Raw genomic sequence first — 25097 nt, 5'->3', positions numbered from 1 at the left:
TTTTTTTTTTTTCTTTTTCTTTTTTATCGGTACCAGGGATCAAACTCAGGACCGCACAATTGCAAGGCAGGCGCTTATGCCGCTGAGCTAAATCCCCAGCCTCTGGTTTCAAGTTCTTATAAATAAAAGTGCCAATAGCAAACATGATGAGTGTGAAATGCTGTTATGTAATAGATTTAACTGAACATCTTTTGATTCTATTTTATAAAAGTAATTTATGTCACCCTTTTAATCAAATTGTCAAAGACATTTCTTTGCTCAAAATTGTTATCTTCTAAAACTATTTTCGACTCCCACTTAATATACATCACAGCTAAATGCCTACTAGTATATTTTTTCTAGCAGGAGAAGCAAACAAATTAGTCTATTGGGCCTGAAGAAAATATTCTAAAAACACACACAAATACTTTTAAACAGTACATATCTACTTTATGGCAATGCTTTCTTAACTCAGTGCTTAGGGAGTAAGGGAAATAGTACCTCAGTGAATTATTTTTCATAGTTCACTCAGCAATGTGTTTACTAAGTCACTGTTACAACTATGTACTTACATGTTTTGATATACAGTATGTTCTACAATAGGATGTCTTCTGAGATTCCATTCTTATTTTTAAAACCTATTTAAATGTTACTTTATCTTCCCTCCCAGCAAAAACAAGCTTATTTCTCAAGGGATTCATAGCTAACCCAGATAATAATTAAAGGCAGAATTTGAAGTATCTTTTCAGACCAAGGAAACACAAGCAGACATGTAGCATCAGGAATGATTTGCTTAGGCAAGGGAATACAGTGTTTATTTCACAGAATGGCAGTGGCTATTCCATGAAATTGTATTCATATGTTTTCTTACCAGACAGTTTCCCTTATGCATGCAAAGAACTGGGAATTTAGAACAGGATTCTGTTCTACCTCATTAGAAATCTGGCAACATGCTTATTATATTTTAAAAGTAGTTACTCGCACATATTTGAGCCAAGCAATCAATATGACTCAGGAAATTACTCCAGTAGTTATTTTACGAATGGGGAGAGGCTATCCAGGGAATCAGGAGTGGAGACTGTCTCTGGTCAAGTTCTTGTCCTCCATTGTTTCCTCTCCGTTGCTGTCTCTGTTAGCTGTGAAGTAGGGCTGTCACTTCCAAAACAACTGAGCTCAGGTGAATCCTGGGATTGGACATTCCATGGGTAGTAGGAAGATAAGCTTAAGTAAGGGTTTCCTTTCTGGAGTCAACTAGACGTAAGCTCAAATCATGGCTTCATAATTACTGGCTGTGAGAATTTAGCTTTCATTCAAGAATCTCAGTTCCTCAGGGGCCGTAGTAGTATCTTATTCCCACTGAGTAGTGGTTAGTCATTAGTGGATATAAAACATTCTGCACTGTGTCTGACACTGAGGTCCTAGCTAAACTCCTGGCTTTAAGGTTTTAAAAAAAAAAATCACAAAAGTCTAATTGTGACTGTGACAAGACGTAGCGAAGAGCTTGAAGAACAGGAAGAATGTGCCTATTACCAAAAGTGCATGTATTCAAGGTATTCTAGATTCTCTCTCTTTTTACCTTCAGGGACTAGGTTGTGAATGTCAGCAGAGGAAATGTTCAGTGTACTTTGGGTTTGCTCATTTTGAAGAGGTCTTGTTCCAGCTGGGGACACTGGGACAGCTCAGGGAAAGGAGTGAAGGGCTGCCTGGGTGGCTGAACACTGAAACAGAGTGCAGGTAGCACTCATGCTTAAGACTTGGCAATAATGCCTATACTGCTTGTGAGCATAATTACAAAAATATTTAATATTTACAACAATATTTTATATTTAATAATTACAAGAATATTTAATATTTAATATTTACAGTGCCAGGCACTATATTAAGTGAATCTCACAGTGTAAGTGCTAATCCCAATCAGTACCCCAATCAGTAAGTCCCACAGCGTCAGTGCTAATCCCATCTCGTTTTACAGATGAGGAAATGAAGTGATAGGAAGCTTAAGCAATGTGCCTGTCCCATGATCACGTGACTGAAGGATGGGTGCAGCTGGGACTTTAGCCCAGCATGCTGGCTCAGAGCCTATCCACTTCAAATTGCACCCGATATTCTTTCCAGTCACACATGCGTGCATGGATGTGTTTTCTTTTATGGTACTCCTTTTTATATGTGTTGAGGGATATAAGAATAAAATCTGTCAAAATGTTACTATTATACAGAAAAATTGATAACTTCTAGACCATACCTTTGCTACCTCTCATATGCTTAACAATGTTTTCTGATTATTTGGTGAGTAGCAGGGCCTTCACCAGTTGCTGAAGTAGGTGGATGCTATTCCATCCACTGTGGACTTCACAAATTTGTGAACCTATTTATATTAGAAAAACCAAAAAGTGCTATTTCCTGTGGCTCTACAGTCCCTATAGGTGAAAGACAGCTGGTGTTTGTTCGATATTCAAGGACTTTCCCATGGTTTGGAAGAATAGCACAAGCCACTCATCACTATCACAATCTCCTTGGCACCTAGATTCACAAAATCAGCAGGAAAATACTGTCAAGTGAAAAGAGAGGCAAGGGGTAGTCGTTGGACAGATCTGCCCCTCTCAAGGGTCTCTCACCATGCGGTGAGAAAGGCCACGAGTTCAGTCCTTTATAGCCCCAGCTATATTGTGCAACAAAGTTAATATTTGGTATTTTGTGTGCAAAAGAGTAAGCCAATTTGCTTGGGATAGCATCATCACTTCTGGGCTGAAATAATCTCTTTGAGTTAAAAGAGTTATTTTCTATGCGTGGCATTAGAAACATGTGTTAAATTCTTGTTGTGAGCATGCAAGAAAAGAAAAGGAAGGAAAAAAGGCTCAAACAAACAAAAGCCATCTTGTTAAGGAACCACACAAACATAGCCACAGCTAACTATAAAGCTGGACCACCATGATGTGCTGCCCTTAGAGAGAAATATACGAGTGAATCCCGGAAATTACCAGTGCCTCTGGCGTGCATCCTGCTGAAAGGCAAGTTACCTTTCATTGCTTGTTTCGTTTCCCTGGCCTTGGGATCATCAACATGACTTCAGCTCTTTAAGTCACTAGGCAAATAGGTGACGGCTTTTCCTCCTGATCTGAAAGTCTGTTATGCTGCTGCTCTGCATTCTCCAACTGCCCAGAGCCCTGGGCACAGAAATCTGTGGTTTGGAAGTGGCTGCCATTTGGATCCTGGGGCTACTGGGGTTTGTCTGGGCAAGAACCCCAGCAGTATCTTCTCTGTGTCTTTACTGTATACCTTGGATTCCTGCCACCCTCAATACTGAGTATCATAGTTCTTTCTGAATAGCACAAATTGAGTTAAAGTTGATTTAAATTTCGTGCAGAAAGCAGCTTTGGTTCAAACCACAATCTTTTTCACATTTAAGAAGTCCATCAGGATATAATCTTTTTGTCTCCACTCTCCAAGACACACAAACTCTTTCCAGCAGAAGGACAGGCAGATTATTTCAATTAAGAAGCTGTCATTGACAATCACAAGCAACCTTTTCTTCAAAGTTCATAGCAGCAGTATACTTCTAAATTTCTTAGTGATTCGCTCAGGATCTAACTTTAAAGGAACAGATTTCCATAGAAGCAACCTGGAAGTCTGATCCAATACTAAAGGGCAAGACAGGTCACTAGTGTTAGGTCCTCTTCAATCTCAGAAGAAAAAAACATTACCCGAAAACATGAAGATACATGAAGATACAAATTCCATTCTGTAAGACTGGAATAGTGGAAAGTGTGTGATATTTTAAAAGTTTCCATGGTTTTCTTATAAGGTTCAAACTATCAGTCACCTGAATCCTTGGGCATAACTGATGGGACAATGCTCGACATCGTTGTGACATGGCAAAACACCCTGGAACATGCTGTGGGTATCAAACTAGGTGAAGAATGGCCCATATATTTACTGGCAGCACTGATAGCTGATCTCTCCATTCGAACCACATTGACACAACAGTTCAGGAAATGATGGTGACTACTAGTAAAAAATGTCCCCCATTATGAGTCAGGAAGCATGGGACTGAGCTTTGCAACACCAAGAGCTATATGAGCTTCGGCACCTCACTGAAGCCACCTGAGCATGACTTTCTCTACTTTTAACGTGAGGCAAGAAGCAATTGTCTGCAACCCCCATTCTTGAGATCATTCAATGCCAACACAATTTACTAACAAGTCTGAGTAACATATACCTGTTTTATTATATGAATAAACAAAGGCTCAGGAAAGCACCAAGTGAATTCATCCAGTTATACGACAGAGGATTGAGCAAGTTGGCATGTGAGCCACCCAGAAATGAAAGTCACAGCTGTGGGCTCTTCAGAGCAATGATAAGTCTTAACTCTGCTTCCTGGGACCAAGAATTGTGTAGAGACCAAATGTAACAAAAGGACAGTACATGCGAAACACACTTAATGGCACAGAACTGAGAAGTATCAGCATCTGTGCCTTTTGTTTTCCTCTACACTTCACAGTGACAACTGAATTGAGACCCTATACGAATGAGGCAGATATGGTATAAAAGTTGTTTGAGCTCTGAATTCAAGAAACCCAGAATAAAATTTCAGCTTCTGTGTGATCTTGAGCAAGTCACTTAACATTTAACTGCTCTGAGAGAGAATTTCCATCTGTATGAAGTTAATCATATCTACCCCTGAGAAATGTTATGAGGATGTAATATGATTGCGCATGTGGCTAGTCAGGCAGTCCTGCCTCAAATAGTCAGCAACAAGCCCGGGTGTGTGGCACAGGTGTCTCTTTGGTACCACTTTAAGACCTTGAGAGGACCATCCTGGGAAGTATTATGCTGATGGCAGTGATAATGATACTGTTCTGACGATAACACTTTTGAGGTAAAATACCTGATGTTTGTAAAATGTTTGGCATATAACACACGCCAAAAAATGGTGGCTATAATTACTGAGTATATTGCTCACATGAAGTTTATTTTATTCCTTTCCTTTTGTGCCATGATGTGTGAAATCTGCTTTGGAGAAACTTAGAACAAAGAGTTCAATCTCTAGATGGCCTTGACAATTTCTAGATATTGTTAAGGTTACTTTTAAAAAGTACTTTTTGAAAAACTAGGACTATTTCTTATAGTTATAGCATTGAGATGTATATTTGAGACTTTTTAAGAAAGGGAGCAGCTTTTGCAGAAACACGTGACTCTGGAAGTTAGGCGACAGAGCTGACAAAGTCGCCTCTTTGAACCTCTCTTCCTACATCTCTGCTCTCTCAGGCACACCAGAACCCTAGGTGAGGAGAGTACACAAGGCAGTGCACTACAGGGCTGTATTTGCACATCTCAGGGGTCAGGAGCCCAAGAGTAGCAACTATATTTGGTTCACCTGGTTCTTAGAAGGCCTGACCAGTCCCACCCAACTCCACTCCCAACCACTAAACAGTCCTAAGTTCTGCAGCATATTTGCAGATGTCAATCAGATAGCTTTGTGACTTTTTCTTTTTGGGGGTCCCATTGTTCAAATGGATGGCTGAACTACAAAGAAAGTCGTTTGTCAGATTTTTCAACTGATTTTCCAGCCATAACTATGCATACATCTGTAGTACTCTACCACTGCTACTCCCCAGTCATCAGGAAAATGCAAGGGCTTTTAGCAACACTGAGAAGGCGTCAAGAGCAGATCATTTGAATGTAACATTCCCAATAATGCAGTTGTGGCAATGATCTAGCTGTTAGATGCTCGATAGGATGGATACACAAGATGAATAGTTCAGAAACAGAATGGCTATTTCTTGTCAGATATTCTACTCTGTTGGCTTTTTGTTTTCTGTTGGCTTTTTAAAATTTGTTTGTTTCTTTTTTAATTTCTAGGAATGATTCATGGGGCTTGTCTATCCTGCTGCTGTATTTTTTCTACCTGGGGCTGAAAGACATGTCAAGATTGATGGATGAGTTCTGGCCCTTCAGTCATCGGGGGAATGAGGGGTCCAGGCAGCATGTTCTGAGTTCTAGTGGTCCTAGCTCTGCCATTCTCTAGATGGCTGACTTTGGGCAAATACCTTTCTCTCCCTATGCCTGGCTTCTTTTCACCTGGCTTCCTAACAGGATTTCTCTGATGCTCACATGAGACTAATGTATTGTATGAAAATGCTTTAAAATTATCAATTACTATGCACATGAAAAGTGTCTCTGATACCAGCAGTTTACAATTTAATAACTGAAAAGAGAGAATGCTTCTGTGCATACCTTAGATCACATAGAATTGGAGAGATCTAATACTACAGGATACAGAGTGCACACATGCACGTGTGCGCAACTGTGTGTGTTATCACAACATTATATTCAATTACACAACTGAAATTGTTAATGTTGGCTCCTCACTTATTAACTCCAGTGTTTCCCCTCAGAATTAGTTTCAATCTCAGTCACTACTTAAAACATGGAAGAGAACTCGGAAACTCACCACTGTGGTTGGTAACACATACGTTTTTAAATTTATTCTGCTATGCGGATATGAAGCCACTTTTCCATCATTGAACAAGTCAAGAGACAGCAAAGATGATGAACGGCTCTCTCATAAAAATAGACCAAATGCCAGTTTTCTCATCTTTTCACTTTCATATGGCAAAATAGAGATTTCTGGAGGAAAATGTTGCTCCCATCACACACCATTGCAATCAGTCTCATGTGGATTTTTCACGATGGCTTAGGCCCCTTACAGACAAGACTGGATCCTTCAGCCTCCTCAAAGTGATTCAGTCTGGCTGCAGGCCCTGAGGTGACGTTGCATCCGCCTACCAAGTATCCACATTGTCACATGTCGTATACATGGTATGCAAGATTGAACTCAATATTTAGGACCATGATTCAAACCAAAATAGTGGGTGACTTTTGGTCCCAAATTGTGATTAGTGTCCTTTGATCTAATTCCTGGGGCAAGAACACATTGTATTGACTACAAATCAATACAATCATCTGCAAAGTGTTCGTGCAGTAGCTTCAATCATCTGCAAAGTGTTCGTGCAGTAGCTTTAATGTAGGAAGGATGTGCACTCACTATCTGGCTCCACCCTTTGCCACTTTGGCACTTGGAGCAACTTAATCAATGACTCTGAGCTTTGGTTTCTGTTTCTGTATTGATGATGAACTCCATGGGCTAGTAAGAAGAAGAAAAGCCTGGCACATATTTGGTGCTCTGTAATTCTGAGCTGAGTTAGTGGTGCTGCCAGCACAAATCTAATCTTTAGCTCCTTGAAGAAGAATACACAGTGTTTCCCCTAAAGTTATCAGTGTCTGGCCCAAAGCCTGACGTATGCTAGGAGCTGAAAACATATTTGTTGAAAGAAATGAAAACTTGAATGGATGAATGAATGAATAAATGTAGATATGAATGCAAATCATGAAGAAGGGGTATTTGACTTTTTCTTGCGAGAAAAAACTTGCTCCAATACAGAGCTATCTGAAAAGCCACCTGAAAAACCGTATTCTTACTTTAGATGTGGGCCCTTAAAAAACTGTAGAAACCAAATCCGATCTGTGAACTATGCAAGCTGAGTGAAAAACATTTATGGTTTGAGCTTGTGCGATAGAAGTGGAAATCTACAATTCTCTTCATGAAGGAGTTCTGATTTTCAAGTCATGGCACCTAGCAAGTCACACAGCAGCTTCAGCACTCCTTGATGTGAATATTCCAAATGCCAATATTGCTTGTTGTCACATTAGCCAATATACAATCCTCAACATAAAATCTCTTGATGTCTGATTACTCTTCTTAAGGACCTCATGCTGATTCATTTCAAACTGTGAATTACCTTTAATTCACAGCTTGAACAGGCTGCCAAATTTTGTTTTCTCTGCTCCCAGGTGGCTGTCCCTGATGCAATGGAGAACTTCCAAAAATATATTAAGTCCTTGCGAAAAGTTGGCAAGCTCTGAGACCTGGAGCATGCAAGACAGGTTAAAAGCAAGAATTGGCATATTTCTTGGTTTAAAACTGAAACTCATGAACATCCCTGAGATCTGCAGTTTACCAGGAGAATTGTTTGGCTTTTATAAGCCTTGAAACTGATGATCAGTAATTCTAAATTCCAAGTACCAAATTATGTATTATGATTAAGAATTAATCTGATTATGAAAATAACAGTCATTTTTCCTACTGTATTACCCATGCACTTTGCTCCTGAAATTACATCTAAGTAGCAAACCAAACATCTACTTAGGGAAGAATATATGAAATTGCTGGAATGTTAGTTATATCGCTCACAATAAGGCATAGCAGTTCTGAAATCTGAAATGAAATTCTCCAAGGAAATGTTTTCAGTGATGAAAGTTTTGGCAGAAGGGTTGTAATAAATGTGAGGGTTTGGGGGTAAAAAGTATTTGAAATTCATCTAGGAAGCAATGCAATGCTTATACGAGTTACAGCAATCTGAAAAATATTCGCACAATCTTTCTATTCTCTATGGTAATGAAGTGTTCATAACATTTAGAGTAAAGGTTAGAAATAATGATATTTTAGTTAATAAAGCAACTTTCATTCAGTTTTATATCTTTCAAAGAACAGAGGTATAATTTCTTGTGGGACTCATTCTCACCAGCCAGTTCTACAAGTCTACTTAACGGTTCGAACTGCCAAACTTGGAGTAACTAATCCCTGAACGCAGCAGATCCCATATGTAAGGGCAACTCAGTGGGAAGAGAGGCCTTCAGCCTGCAATCGACCTTTCCTACCAAGGGGCAAAGTTACTTCGCGGCCCTTGTATATGTTTGTAGTCAAGATGACCATTCCAGTTAAGTATGTGTAGTTAGTTTGTCTTCCAATTGTGTAGTGGAGAAACTGTTCTCCCTTTGCTTTGCTTCCCTGTACAATAAGAATGATACAGAGCACCTTCAGATGACTGCTAAGCTTCACTGGGCAAATGCACATAGATGAGCCTTGGCCTGGGATTGGGCACATGTGCTTAACACCTCAGAGGTTATTAAGATTTCTGCCATTCTGGTGATGGGATCATTTTCTTTCCTTCAAACTAGAGGTACACTCAGACATTTGTTCATGTGATATGCGTATCCAGCACCCACAGATAAACTGAGGCTGGCCAACCAGTCTCTCTCCAGGTGGCCTTTCATCAACTGTCTGGCTGGGATGTTTTCAAACATGTCACTAATACTGTAAGTACAAGAACGAGATTTATGACAAGGCAAAACAGCTTATGGTTACATCTGCCTTTATGGAAACTGTGCAGGCATTCTTGATAGGCTTAAAATGCAAGAGCTGCTTGGTTAAAAGTGGGTCTGGATGGTTTCCAATTGGATAAAGTCCAAACGTTGACAACCAAGAGTCAGAAAGGTACTTGATGTTTGGAGCTGCCACAGTCTCAACTGTACTCACAAAGTAACTAAAGTCAAAGGCTGACTGGCGGACACTCAGGAGTTCATGGAAGCCATCTGAAAATTCTTCCCAGGGCAGCAACTGGATGCATCCTATCTGTTCTAACTCATGTAAAACCAATAGGTCAAGGAGTTTTCACAAGGATTCTCTATGGCTAGTGATGACAAGTGGTGTCATCAACTAGATAAAGCAATCCAAATCAATAAATAAAATCCACATTCTTTGATTTTGAGTGTTTTCTCCCCCTTTGATTTTTAATGGCTTTGCTAAGAAACTACAGTCACACAATGTCTGATGTATACATGAGAACAGAAATCAGGTAATTGTAATAGTGCATCTTTTAGCGATGAAGTAGACATGATACTCCTGTGTGAATAGACAACTCTACAGCCCTCCCCCCAAACATATATCAACCTTCTCAAGTTTGTGCTTCACATGTTTATGGAATACAGACTATTTTGGAAGCAGGCTAGAAACTCTATTGAATATACAAGATGCGGGAAGGATCTTTGCAAAGACCCTCACACAGCTCAGTTTCATGGAGGCTAAAGGCAGACAGTGCAGAAGACCAACTGCTGGACCTTGTCTCCTTTAAAAATTATTAAAGATTAAACTTTCAGCTGGTGGGATAGCACACTTTTAGTCCCAGTACTCTAGGAGGATGTGGAAGGAGCATCTTAGTCTGGGCAACCTTTCCACCTAGAGAGACCCACCCCCTCTAAAAAAATGATGTAGCTCAGGGAGAAGGCTCTAGTTTCAATTTCCAGCATCACACACATGCACGCAAGAGCCAAAAGTACATTTATGTTGTTAGGTTTAGTTACTAAAGAATATGCTTATATTTGAATGCTGATAAATGGTTGTGTGTATACATACACCTATGCCCATTCATTTGATTTTCCTTATGGAATTCTAACTGTATACTCTAAAATAAAGATAGGTGCTTCTATGAGTTAAACTCACATTTTGTAACTCTAGGTCTGTGTTTCCCACTAATGCCACAATTCCAGTAGAGCACAGGCTCCAACTTAGCTCATCCAATCCCTGATGCAGTGCTCCTGTGTTATGGGCATTCAAGGTTCTGATGGAGCCGCTGGGATGTCACCTGGCTGATGGACGCCCTGCGAAAAGCACTGTCTATGGATGAACGAGCAAACACAAGGCTACCCAGTTGTCTGAAAGGCCAGCCCTGTGCTAAGGTCAGGCCCAGAGACAGCAGCAACCGTCATGAATAAAGAGTGAGCCCAGCCAATCAGCTGCAAGTTTGTACTCGGCCACTTGGCCACCAGGGTCTGCAGACCTGGGGCTCGAGCACACAGTCCGTATAAGCAAGCCGTATGTGAATAAAATGTCTGTGTGTCCTTAACCAGGGAAAATGAGCCAAGCTAAGGAAAATGTGTACAGTGTCCACGCAGCTAAGGGATCCCACTTTACGGTATTCTAAACTCCACCATGCTCAATGGCAGGGAGTGTGCCCAACACAATTGCCCACCCTGGGTGGGCATCTTTCCAGCAGCCCAGCTAACTTAGGGGCTTCTTCCCACCAACTGCCAGGCGGCAGCAGTCTGTGTTCCAAATGTTCTTAATTGCCTGATGATTTCCTTGCCAAATGGAAAGTCCTGGAAATTGGTTTAAACACACTGAGGTAAAATGTGGGAGAACAATAATAATGGCTTAGCTGATAATAATTGGCAAGCTGAAAAGGAAACTCTTAAAAGTACGATCTGTCCAATACTAAACCTATACCCCGCCATAAGAAGGGAACTTTTGCCAGCTAAAATATGATGGGTAGTGACTTTAGGCCAAGCAGCCAAAAAGAGAGCAGGTAGTTCATAAAATGGACTCAGTGTCTTCTGCTTTTATTAATGCTTCCTGTGGAGATCTACCCTCTTCTTGACCGCACTATATACCGTTGTGCTATCCAGTGCTGTTTTCTGAAACGTAGCTTGCAACCATAAAGCACCAGCAATGAGTTCATTTCTGTTAGTTACAGACTATTGGAGTATTAAATTGTGTGCTTTACATAGAAAGCAGCATATTTCACCATGGGAGCCTAATACTTACACTTTTGGAGTAAGATCACTTTACACTGTAAAATAATTTTCATGTTTGCAAACCTGCATTGTTTTTCCGTGTGTGTGTGTGTGTGTGTGTGTGTGTGTGTGTGTGTGTGTGTTTTATCATCTTTTTAATGTGAGTAAGGTTGAGGTAGGACAGGAGGATAGCAAGGCAAAGGACAATGTGTTTATGTGATTAATGAGAAAGCCAAAATGAACAATGTAAAGGTGATTTTGATTTCTGTGTTTCCGTATAGTTTGGTCCTTATGTCAAGGTTGTGGTTTTATTTATCCTGTACTCGTGTATTTTACCACCTTCTAAACTTGAGGATTTTTGTTTGTTGAAGTTTGAGCTTAGAATTAGAAGGTGCAGATCAGGCCAGAAATTCAAATAAGAGAGCTGGTCAGGGTTTAGGGGCTTTGCTGCTACCTGTCAATAAGAATGTGGAGCCGAATCGGCACTGACTTTGTCAGGGCCTCTATGTGGGGGTCATTCACTCCCAGTTGTTTTATGTAATTATTTATGATCTTCCAAAAGGTGAGCAACTCACTTCAAGTGTGCCATGAGGCCACTTCAATGCCATAAATTATTTCATTTTGAAAATCTTCGAGTGTGTAATATTACACAGACATGTCAACTTCCATTTTCTATTATTAGGAAGGAAAGGAGATGTGAGAGAAATACTCCCCTGATGTACTATTAGACAAATGAGTACCTAAAATCTACAAAAGTTAATGTGAAGAAATTAAAAAATAAAGACAGTGCTGAACAAACTGTGGGGTCCGGGCTCTTGAACTTCACCCTGGCACCATGTACTCTCTTCTTCTCTCTCTTCCCAGCTGATATTCTTTGTATTTAATATATAGATGCCAGGTGACCTGCAAATAGTCTTGGGCTCACGGGTCAGAGGAAGTCACATAACGTGTCATGTCTGACCATGGTTGTCCAGATGAATCTCTTACGCAACCTGGTCAGCTATAGCTGTGTATAATGATGTCTCTGGATAATGTTACTTGATGCTCAAACAAGTAGTTTTATTTTTTTCCACTGAATTCCCATTGCTTTCCTATCTGAGACTGACCAGCCTATGTCTGCATCACTGGAGAACCTCATAATGATCAAATTCACTTTTACTATTACTTCCTTATGGAGTCTGTAGCCTGAGAATTGGTAGACACCGAAGAGGCATACATGGATATCCTCCCCCCCCACCCAAGGTGATAGCATTAGAAGATGCTATCTTTGGGAAATAGCCAGTTCCTGAGAGTGGAGGCCTCATGGATGGGGTTAGTGTCTTCATATTTTTCTTTGTTTTTAATTTTTTGGAGTTTGGAGACAAGGACTTGGTAAATAGTCTAGATTGACTTTGAACTCATGAATCTTCAGTCTCAGCCTCCCAAGTTAGTGCTGGGATTACAGGTATGTGATACCATTCCTGGCTTTTAAAGAGGTCCCAGAGACACCATTGATCCCCTCTGGCATGTGAGTGTGGGGTGAGAGAATGGCCATCCGTGAGGAAATGGGCTCTTACCAGATATCACTTCTTCTGGGGCCTTGATCTCCAATTCCCTGGCCTTCAGAACTATGATAAACACATTTCTGTTGTTTATAAACATCCCAGTTTATGGTGTTATAACAGTGTGAATGGAATCAGACAACAGAAAATCTGATTTGCTACCCAACCAAAATACATATTACTGTAAGCTGGGAATCACAATGTCAAGGCGCAAGAAAGAGCAGGAGAAAAAGAGCCCTGTCCAATACACCAGAGGAAGCCTGGTCTGGGAACCCAAGTACTCACAACTCGAATGATACTGACTTTGTAGAAGCTCTGCTGGTTGGGTCACTCCACTCTGAAAAGAAAGGATACAGTTACTGCTCGTGTTTCTACTGTCAAATGATTATTCTGAATGAAGTTAGGCTCCAAACAGTCACATAGTTTCATTGCCTCCTGCCATGAATAACAGATGAAAAGGGGGACTAATTGGATACATCACATGTAACAGTGTGCCATTATTGCTCTTTCACGTTTTAATGACAGTGAATGGAAAGCAGGGAGAAGTGGGGAAGGGAAGAGGGTGGATTCTTTAACTACGAAGACATTTCCAGAAACACTTACTTTGCAGGGTGAATCCTGGAGTCAGATGTTGGGATTCCTGTAAGGAAGAACACATTGCATAAAAACATGAGTTAAACGATACAAGAGGAACAAAGTATATCTGTTATTTGCTGAAGATACAACAACAAATGTTTGCAAATAGGAAACCACGGTTAACAATTACATTAATTAGGCTTCTGTCTGTAGCTCTGTTTGACGGATAAATATTTGCTAGCCAAACCTGCTGCGATATGATCATAACAGCCATTTTTATCAGGATTATAAATAAGGCTGGTGTCTACTTGGAAATGTGTGCCTCATGGGAACAAATGACCCATGTGTGTGAAATTCAAGGGTATAGTTTCTCACTGAGCTAGGCAGTGCCGGCCTCTACAGAAGTACAGGGGATCGGGTTCAAATAAACAAATGACCATGGCTTTTGTAAAATTGTAAACAAAATAGAGTATAATTAATAGATGTGCTAAGTTTTCATTTTTAAAAATAGAAACCAATCCAACTTTCTAGCTTATCTGCAATACCTGCACTTCATTTTGTACAAGAAGAATGTTGATGAGACTTCATTACAAGCAGAAGTAGAGGAAATAATTTGGAATATGGTACTGGAGTATGTAATATAAATGGATTTAATTTTCATTTGAAAGTCACCCTTTAGACAATTCATTCACTGTTTGAGAAATGTAGATTTGCACACATGGGGCTTGCTGGGGGTGTGACACATGTGTGTGGATCATGATAACATAGCCAAGTCAAAGAATTACAGGACTGTTTAAGTCACACAACACCATGGGACCCTGTGAGAGAATTAACATAGACTGCAAAGCGAATGTTCGACAATTCAAGTAAACTAGAGTCAACAAATTCAAGTAAATCGAAGAATTAGCTATCAACTGCTGCTATAAGTAATCTGAAATTTAATTAAGGTTAAACTGAATCTCACCACACTATGCAGAGAAATAGAAGATTACAATATTATTTATTTTTAAAAGTAAGTGGTAGCTATACCAACATGCTATCAAAGCGAACGTTCCAGTCTATTTACCAAAGCTCCATTGCCCAAATTATGAGTCTTCCTTGATAATCACCAGAGGTGACTAAGGCCTCTATCATGATATTTACAGTTTGCTGCTCAAAAGCTTCTGTCTCCTGCATGATAAAGAACTGCCTTTTGAAAAAAAAGCACTATATACCTTGACCATTTGATTTCCCTGCATAGCAAATCACAGATGGCACAAAAAGGGAAATACTTCTAGAAGCCCAGTCACCGGGAAGGAATGTTGAGATGTGGAAATGAACAGTACAGAAATCCATGGGAAACGACACAGCAATGTGAGAATTTGAAAAACACAAGAGTATGATAATTAAACATAGAGACACACATTCTTTCCTTGTATTCCTTAAGGGCATGATCACACCTTAACATAATACTACATCAAAGTGTAACAATTATATTCATACTATCTGTGTCATAAAGAACAACTGAAATATATCAATCTTGAAGGGAAATCAGGGAAATAAGAATTGTAATTCAAAATCATTTCTCTTACATGGCTAGTATGCAAGGATAACTATAATTGTCCAATAATTCCATTTATCCAGACCAATGATGTTGAACAATTTTTCATACATTTATTTCCCATTCATATTTCTTCATCTGAGAAGTATGTATTCATCTCAGATTCCCACTTTGGGATTAGGTCTTTAAATTTTGGAGGGTCTAATTTTTTTGAGTTCTTTATGTATTCTATATATTGGCCCTTTGATTGAGGAACACTTGATTAAAAAAAAAAAAACTTTCCCATTTGGTGGTTTGTCTCTTCACTCTGTTGGTGGTTTCCTGTACTAGGCAAATGCTTTTTTAATATGCTGAGATCCCAGTTGTTGATTCTTTGTAATATTTCCTGCTATTGGGGTTTTAATCCTAAAGTCTTTGCCTACACCTATGTCTTCAAGAGTTTTATCTATTCTATCTTCCAGCAGATTGTTTCTGTTTTAATATTTAGATCTTTAATATTTAATCAAACTCATTTTGACTTTAGTTCAGTGCATGGTGAGAGGGAGAGGGCTAGGTTTAATCTTCAGCATGCGGAAAACCAGTTTTCCCAGCACCATTTATTAGAGGCTCTCTTCTATTTTGGGTTTTATCCTCAGTCAGTTATTTCAGAACATCAAGAGAGTGACCTGTAGAGTAAATAGGATTGTTTTACTCACTATTTTAATAATAGATGTTATATACTCTGAATAATTTTTAGTGTTATACTTGACAGGCATTATACTAGAAGTCCAAACAAATGAAACATCATCGTATATTACCAAAGTCACATTACATAAATATCCAACCCTAACTGGAAACAGCCTGGTCGTAGACAAGATCTGCATTGTTCATCCAGCAACTGCTAATGCATATAGTACAAATTTCTATAAAATCTGACTTTGATCTGTGCATATTTCATAAACATGTTATATATACTAGAAAATATTCATGTGAAATTGTTTTATGGGAGACCCTTTTAAACAAGTACCCAACAATCAGAGGTGCCTATAGGATCTAGATTCTGGAGTAGGGGTCAGCTAACTTTTTCTGCAAGGGACAGATAATACCTTAGGCTTTAAGCAACATTGTGTCTATATCACAACTACTGAATTCTGCCATTACAGCATAAGTGAAAGTGGCTGGCTTTGAAGAACGCTTTATTTATAGACATCAAGATTTGAATTCCATGTTCATGATCATAGTATTCACAATACCATGTTATTTTTCTTTCAATAATTTTACTAATTTTTTTAAAAACTAAAAATTTACGGGCGTGCCCACACATCTTCTAGAAGATGTTTCTTTCAGTAAAACTCTCCTAAGGACACTATTGCTCCCTGAATTGTGCTTAGCACATCCTCCTTCTTTGTAAGTCTTTCCATGCTCTTTGAGAAAGCATGGCATTTTCAATCTGGGATTGGTAAGAAAACTTAACCCGATGATTCTTCAATTCCATTTGTCTTTATAAATTTATGGAATTAGATGATTAACCAGAGGAAGAAATGGAGGCTTAGGGGAACCTGCACAAGACCGCACAGCCAGCAAAGGGCAAGGGCAGAGCCAGGATTAAAAGCTTACAGGACCACAGCTCCTACGGCAGTGTTCCTGTCCTTGGGTGCGCTCCATCATGGATGTAAGAAAAGTGATGCTCTCTGAAAGGGTGAACCACTCAGGTCTGCTAGCACAGGGGAAAGGCAGGCACCCTTGTTACACACTGCACTGCAGATAGCCTTGCTCAGGAAGATGCAATTCGAACTGGGCTCTCTGTGAATCTGTACGGAACAGGACACACTGGGAGACAGAGTGACCCTGCTGTCTGAACACCTAGATCTAAATGCTGCCCCCCTCATTTATTAACTGAGTAATTTCATGAATGTTGTGCTTCTCCTTAAATTACAGATACGCAAGTTACCACTATCCTTGGGCTGTGAGGAGGACTGAATTATTAAGTGTGTAAAATAAGGTGAGACATGTGGCACTATTTTATTGTGTGGTTGTACTTTTCCTTCAAATCAACTTTTTGACAGGAATCAAATGGAACAAAATAGTGGGCGTGTGGCAACCCTGCTTTTCCCACTTTATCCCATTTGCTTCTACCTTTTTTCTGGGGTTATATAGCATGGATAACAGTCATAAAATGTAATTATGCCTGACTCTGAATTGCACTCATACTACAAAGGCAATTTAAACAACCAGTTCTTCTGCATAGATTTACAGATATCAAAATTGCCACTTGCATAAACTATCTACAGAACTGGAAAACCCAACTACAAAGCTGCAATTTGGATTCACCAAATAAATGCTCCTTTTGCTGGAGATGCTGAGGAGAGGGACACCAAGCCCACAGAACCCTCAGGAAGAAGGGGAGTGGGGATGCAAGAAGAAATGCCACACCCCCAGACTGGAACAGCGAGGTTGCTGCTCACTTAGTCCAAACTCCTTTCAAAGGAGAGCATTTAGACTAAAGTTGTTGTCAGTCATCACTCCAAGAACTAAAAGGATCTGATTGGGTGTTTCTCCTTCCATAAACAAAGTGCAGACTCCCTGGGTGGCTTCCAAAGCCTTTCAGAGCAGTGCATTCACTTGCTCAGAGTGCATCTCTCTCCACTGGTACCTCGAGCATCTTGGCACCTGATATTCATACAAATCACTGCATGATCTTGCATCTCTCTGTGCTTTTGCTAATTCCAGTCTCCCATATGAGGCATTTGTCTCGTGGGACCTGTCTCCACCCACCTCCATGGTGACCACTTCCTCAATTCCCCCAGAGAGGGTTACACGTTTTGAAGAGTAGGGCATCATCTACAAAGACCCTTACCCTACTAGAAATATTGATTTGTCATTACCTGATAACATGGAGAAGCCTTTTCTTCACTCTTAACTTTATGAACATTTTTATGACTTCAGTAAATAGTGTTTGAGTAAACGAAAGGAAGAAAGAAGTCAAAGAAGAAAAGGAGGAACAAAAGGAAGGAAGTGATTATTTAAAGTTAAATGTAAGCAGTCAGAATTGCTTCATCTCTTTGGGTACTTTTAAAACTGATGCTGCTAAGTAGTTTTGGGGAGAAAACATTACAGTCATGACTTTACAACAGAAATCATAGATGAAGAGTGTGTGTAAAGGTGGTATGCTGGCATAGAAAGATTTTTCTGCTAAAGATAGTCCCACGTCCTGCTGGCGCTTCTCTGGCTGAGACGGTCTCAGCCATTTGGCCCCCACTTATTGGAAACCTTCAGCTTTTCTCCTGATGCTCCACTTCTGCATTCTGTCACTAACTTGCAGCCTCCCGGGGAGGACTCCTGATTGCCCTGGGCTCTTCCAATGCACGGTATTATCCTGCTCCAGATGTGATGTGCCAACTCAAGGAGGGGGGCAGCACTGTCACCACCTTCAACCTGGACACTCTGATTTTCATCTTCTCTTGAGGCAGCCTAATAGTGACAAGATTGCGCACATGCTATTGGTTTTCTTTCATGTAAACATGAAGCAGCTGGACAGAGTTCTTTCTCATTTACAGAGAAGGTACTATGGGATTGGTAGCTCAGCTTCACTGGGCTGTCTACACAGTATGTTTGTGAGTTGGAGACTCCAAACAGGAAAAGTCCCTCGGGCTTCCACCCTCTGTTATCAGCAGGGACGCCTTCTCAGCTCTTTCAAACACTCAGTTTGAAAAGAGGTGCTGCACAAATCTTCCATGAGTCTTAGGGCATGTAGCCAACACGCTTTACCCTAAGAGCAAGGATAATTAAATCACATGCTCAAAATCCCAGCAACAGAGAGATGATACATTTTGTGAAGCAGGAGGGAGCCTGCATTCGCTGGGTTCATCAAAAATTTTCATATATAAACATTAAACATAAAAATCAATGGAATGGGGTAAATAAAGGAGGACTTTGAGGAGGGGTAGAGGGGATCAAAGTTTGTGAAAATCTTTTTAATGAGTAAGTTATATAATACTTTCCCCCAATCTTTATAGGTAATATAATTAGTCAGTTCAAAGGTAATATTCTTAAGAACTCTCACATAGCACTAAAATATGACTTTTTTCTTCTATAATTACCTAGTTCAAAAAGAGACTTTGATGTATGAAGAGCTTTAATGCAAGCAGGTACTTCACAGCTTCATTCACAGGAGCAATGCTGAAGCAGAATTTGTAAGTATTATTCAGACAAGTGCTGACACAGATTGAATTTTACCCAGCACTATTTTAAAAGAAGGTGGTAAGTATATTAAAAATGCACACAAGATTTAGAGGGGATGCTTAACCTACTTAAGAGATAGACTACTTCCAAGTGTTTTTGAGTTGTGCATTTGTACCCAGTTGATAACATTCATGACAAATGCTACTTAGGTATTCGTCAAAACTCAACCTAAAGTAACACTACATGACAACAGTTTAAAGCAGAATTCTAATTACTGTATATCTTAAAAATACTCAGTGATCTCTTGTAAAATTTAGGTGATCTTTTTTTAATTTAGGCTGGTCTACAAAGATGGATCATTTAAGATATGCGCCTGGAGGAGAGAGGATTAGGAAAATGTTCAAAGGACACAACGTTTCAATTAGGAAGGAGCTCTGGAAATCTATTGCATTTCATGTTGCCTATCGTCAATAACATAACATACTGTGTACTTGAAAATTGCTAAAACAGTAAGTTTTCATGTTCTCAGCATAAAAAGGTAAGTCTGTGAGGCGATAAATATGCCAATTAACTTGATTTAATCATCCCACGGTGTAAACACATGCCAAAACACCACACGTTATGCCTTAAATGTGTATAATTTTATAAGTCAATTGAAAAGAAGTTAATTGAAATAAATAAAATATAGTTTGTAGCTCACCAAAGTAGACCAAGAGATAGAAGACCCCGCTCACTCTTTCACAGTGTCTCTCTGTCTCTGTCTCTGTCTCTGTCTCTGTATGTGTGTGTGTGTGTGTGTATGTGTTGTGTGTGTTTGTGTTTGTGTGTGTGTGTGTGTGTGTGTGTGTGTGTGTGTGTGCATGTTGCAGATGGAACCCAGAGCCTACAAGGTGACATGATAAGGAAACTATGATAAGGAAGTACCACTGAGCTACTTCCCCAGCCCTGGAGCACTGCCTCTTTTCATCAACCAGGGATATACTTTGATAAATCAGAGGCCTAGTCACATCTCCTTTCATCATGGGTTTTTGATGTGTGCCTTTGGGTTTACTAAAAGATGTTTCAGACATGGAGAAGAATGAAATCATGCCTTAGTCCCTTAGGTCTTCTGCATTTACTCTGGGATGATCTTGAATTACCATCAAAGTGCACCGCCCTGCTGGCCAATCCACATGGAACTGCCCTCACTCGTGTTTTTCAATTACAGCTGATTCTATGTAAGAGAAATGTGAGGCTTCAAGAAGCGGTTCGCTGAGCCTATACTGCAACTGATACTACGACTGATGCTTGTGATTACAGTCAGGAGGATGCAGTTGAAAGGAATACAATTTCCTGAAAGGATGTCTTCAGCCACGAACTCTGTAGCATGCTATTTCACTTTTCAAAATGGGCTAGACCTGCACAGAGTGGCAAGCTCACAGCTGATCCTCCATTGTTGTTCTTTTCATTAAAGCTTGAAAGAAATTCATCTATTTTTATGTTCTTGCAATTCCTAAAATAAGGACACCCATGCGCCCTTATCCTACCATCCTAAGCTTTACCCCAGACACCAGGGAGGCTCGAGCACCTGCTCCGACATGTTGCCAAGGCTTTTACGGCTGCCTCTAATGCTCAGCACCTGTGCTCGACAGCAACCATCATTTCTCCTTTAACACAAAAGCTACCCACACGCATTGGGTGAGCCTGACCTCGGCAAAGAAGCTCCTTCATCTCTGTCCTCCTTTGATCCTGCTGGTGAGAGAGACAAGGCAGGGGAATGTGCAAAGACGCAGGGCACACAGCAGTGGGAGGAAGCCACTGTGTGGAGCACTTGGGAGAGGTTCTCAGCGGAGCCTACAGGAACTGTGTGTGTGTTTCCAAGGCTCACACTGTACCTGGCACATGGTAGCTGTTCAGTGTGTGTTGAGGTTAAACATAAATAGTAATGGCCTTTCCTTCGAAGACCTCAAACTTAGGACATGATCATGGCAATCTTCCAAGTGACTGTCTTAACGAATGCAAATGATGGTGGCATCTCCTATATTTCATATTTGTCATTGCTGTTTAGATGGTGAGAAGCAGCCCCTCAACATCCCTGGACTAAGAATAAGAAAAAGAGAACTTGATTTAAAATGATAACTGTGACCAGCTGATTGGTTTTTAGATGAGTAGAGACTAAAACCACAAAATCATGTCCAAGTTTCTTCTCAGAGGTATTTAGAATTAAATGTCTCTTAAGTCATGGTACCTGACCTAGGTCTCTGACTACCTTTGAGGGGTATTTTATTTTTTTTCTTTCCAGAAAGCATACTACCAAAAGTACTGTGATCAGACTATAAATGTACATGGGATGATTGACAAATATGGTGAATGTTTCTATTTTCAAAACATTGTATACATTGCTATGAATCCCCTCAAAATACCCCTTCCACATATACACTTTGGTGGGAACTTTTTTTTTTATTGGTACCAGGGATCGAACTTACAACTGCCTGCTTGCAAGGCAGGCACTTATGCCGCTGAGCTAAATCCCCAGCCCCCACCTATACACTTTGAACACATGTATCCCATCATTCTTTTCACTTTCCAGAGAAGTTGCACAAGTCCTCTTTTGTCAGTGTCTTTATGAGATATGACTAAAAATATGGTGAATGTCCCTGCTAAGTGCTATCTAAGGGAATGTCAGGCTCATAGAAGTATTACGGTGTGTTCTCATCCATCTCGTTCACTGGGCTTGGCACTGTGAGACTTACCTCCTTCCCAAAGTAAAAATGATCAGAAAAAGTAGCTGTTTCCAATCAATTTAAGGCATTGAAGCAGCCATGACAACACAACTAAAAGCACTCATAAAGGAAGACTTCCAGGGGGCTGGGGATTTAGCTCAGCGGCATAAGCACATGCCTTGCAAGCAGGCAGTCATGAGTTCGATCCCTGGTACCCATAAAGATCCCACCAAAGGAAGACTTCCGGAACTGCTGCAGAAAGGGCAAGAGAAATGGGACAAGGGTGTTCAAAGTGAGGAGGGAATTTTTGAGAGGCACCATGGCAATGTGTCTTTTACTGTTATTTTTTAAGCATTTGGAATACACTCCATATTTGTTGGCCATCCTGTGCATGTGCTGGGCACTCTGCTAAGCCAACACAGCCTCGGGATGCAGCCTCAGAATCTGCCCTTCTCCAAAACTAATTTCCTCCTGGAAATACTGAATTCATATATTCAATTTATATAAGTGAGGCTTCATATTTGAAGTAAAGTCTACTTCTGTAGCTGAGTCCCTCTGACAAACACACACATGTGCACGCGCACGTGCACACACACACACACACACACACACATACACATTGGGCATGGGTGTTAACTTCTAAAAAATCTAATATGTTTGAATAAATTATTCTGAACTTTTGTATCCATGGGCCCTGACAATATTCTGAGAACCAGAGTGAGGGTGTAGCAGTTAGGCATTGTCCACTGTGGGATGCCTAGGTGAAGCCACCCAGGGACTCAGCCTGAGGAGGGTGCAGCCGAAGCCCTCCTCAGCCCTCAATGTACTACCAATTGCTAACTGCCTCATGCAAATCTCTGTTTCTCCCTCCTAGAAGACAATACCAAGTGGCATGTTATCTGCAGCTGCAGAGCTGTTGGTGGGAAATGGAAGAAAGGAGCTGGAGCAGGGTCACAGTTGGGCCCACAGAGAGACGGATTTGGGAGAGGATTCGTGTTCTGGTGTGGACTGCACAGGCCGCCACTCTCAGCGTGGTGCTGCAGAATGTGGCTACACTGCAAAAATTCGAGTGCCGACCTGCCTGCTTCTCCCCACGGGCTTCTCCGCAAGTCTTGGGAGGACAAACACCATAGGATAGAGCTCTTTGGGCAAAGCCAGGGGATTGGCTGTTTCATATGAAGTCGCGGGGTAGGCAGGGCATGTACAAGGAGTGCTGGCCCCTTTCTTCTGTGGTGCCTCTCAAGTCAGACACTGTGTTTCTCCAAACAAGCCAGCTTTATGCTCATGCAACATGTTCTCTGTATATAGGGTTCCAGAGCCTTTTTAACCCTGGTCAGACCACAGTCCAAAACACTGATGCCACTCAGGAAATGGGCCACTGCTTGGAACACTGGGCAAATGTCATGCACATGGCATATCTTGGCATCAGCAAAGCACTGATACAACCTCCTGTAGAACCCTTGCAGCTTGGATAGGGATGTGAGTGGTGCATTACTCTACACCTTGGTGGAATAAGTGCACAGATATATCTGAGTTAGAAGCTTAACCTGGCAGGCAAGTTTCTACAGGTGTGCTGAAGGCTTCTGCCATTAGTAGTCCTTCCCTGCTAATTCTGAGCAGGGTCAATAATAAGAACACCTTAATTTGTCTTAATTTGTATCAGTCCACGTTTTAGCACATCACGCTTACATTCTTGTGCGGTGCTGGTGGATGTACATAACACACCATCATTTTCCATTTGAGAAAAATCTGTCTCCCTATTTCTTATTCTATCTTTCATTTTGCTCTTTATACATATTTTGGGTTTTTCATATAAGAAAAACCAGGCAGTATTTAAGCCTGTGTGTATGATTTATTTTATTTAATATCATGCTCTCAAGGTAAGAAAGCATCACTTTTAATAGGGCTCTTTGGTTGCAAAAATGCTCTCAAGCACATTACATCATTCAATCAATAACTGAAAGGAGCATTGAAAAACATCTGCTTATCAAACTTACAGGTGACACTATGCTATGAGCAAATCAAAACTTAGAAAGATCTTGCAAGGGTGGCTTTAATCCAGTAAGATGGATTTTATCAGGAGTAAGTGAACACTGCAATCACGACCCATGAGCCAAGTCCAGCACTGCTGAAGAAAGCCCACCCAGCTTAGCTATAAGGCATCAGGATTGTACCTGATCATCTCTAGGTAAATGCGAGGGGTCGTGGCAGCCAAAAGAATCAGTGCCAACTGAAGGGACAGTAAGTGTGATGCCCAGACCATTGAATGCCAGAATTCTGTTAGGAAATGCACGGGAAAGACCCCATTAGAAGCAGAGGGTGCTGCTGTGATGTCTCATCTCAGCAGGGACCTGGAAATACAATGATCCTCTCCAAGAGACAGCTGTCACAAGGGTGAAAACGGACAGGAAAGCCTCGGTCTACAGAAAGGTTCTAGGGGAAGAGCTTTGTGATTTGGTGGACAAGAGGTTCAGACTAGCCCTGTGGACAAAGGTTATTAAAGGGTCAACTTGAGCTCAAAGTAAGGAAGAAATTCCAATCACGGGAAGTTTCCTGGGAGCCTGCTGCCTTAGGAGACAGTGAGTGAGAGCACACCTCTGAGACTGTCTCTATCTAGGGTTATGAAAATGAGACTCCCAGACAGACAGGGGGCCAGCTGTGCAGCAGGTCTACTGCTCTGGCTTGATCATTAATTACATTGTTTACCTCTGAATAGTCAACAATACATAGGAGAAGATGGAAACCTGAATGTGCACAGTATTTTTTTTGCACGGCATATAAATATAGCCAACCAAATTGTCCAAGGAAATTCATCATTACGTCAGAGCAGTAGGAAGACAAGACACGGAAGGGGAGTGAGATAATGGTTTGCTCAGCTCTTGGAAAGTCTAACAAAAGCGGGACCATACACTTCCCCAGGCTTGAGTGCTAACTATTCCTGTCAAGCCTCTTCAGTGGTCAAAACTGTTCCATTTAGTTGAGTGAATATTCTTCTGTTGGAATGCCTGTAAGACAGTGTCCTGAGATTGTAGCACTGATTTCTGCACAAGCACTGGGAAGGAGGTTACATTAAACATAAGCTCCCAGCAATGGTGTGACAATGGCCAAGACACAATGCCCTGTACCAGACTACTCCCTCCTCAAAAAATTTTGATTAAACATTAACACTAATGCTTTCATTGATGTGGC

General features: G+C 40.7%; 1 protein-coding gene across 6 annotated transcripts in view; it reads right to left on the bottom strand.

Annotated features, from left to right (window-relative positions):
• Aff2 (ALF transcription elongation factor 2) overlaps positions 1 to 25097 on the bottom strand; it is a 468295-nt gene that overhangs the window by 131856 nt on the left and 311342 nt on the right. For 3 of the 6 annotated variants that reach the window (XM_063246498.1, XM_063246499.1, XM_063246502.1), the window contains 2 exons: positions 13533 to 13569; positions 13215 to 13266 (listed from right to left, as the gene is read on the bottom strand). In XM_063246498.1, coding sequence (XP_063102568.1) covers positions 13215 to 13266; positions 13533 to 13569 — 89 coding nt within the window. The remainder of the gene's footprint in view (positions 1 to 13214; positions 13267 to 13532; positions 13570 to 25097) is intronic. The other 3 variants (XM_063246500.1, XM_063246501.1, XM_063246503.1) reach the window with 1 other exon arrangement.

The sequence above is a fragment of the Cavia porcellus genome, unplaced genomic scaffold (genome assembly GCF_034190915.1).
Source record: "Cavia porcellus strain 051 isolate PalLab524CR breed Dunkin Hartley unplaced genomic scaffold, mCavPor4.1 scaffold_3, whole genome shotgun sequence".
In the NCBI taxonomy this organism is placed as follows: Eukaryota; Metazoa; Chordata; class Mammalia; order Rodentia; family Caviidae; genus Cavia; species Cavia porcellus.
The sequence above is the reverse complement of the archived record's forward strand: the minus strand, read 5'-3'. Positions and strand labels throughout refer to the sequence as shown.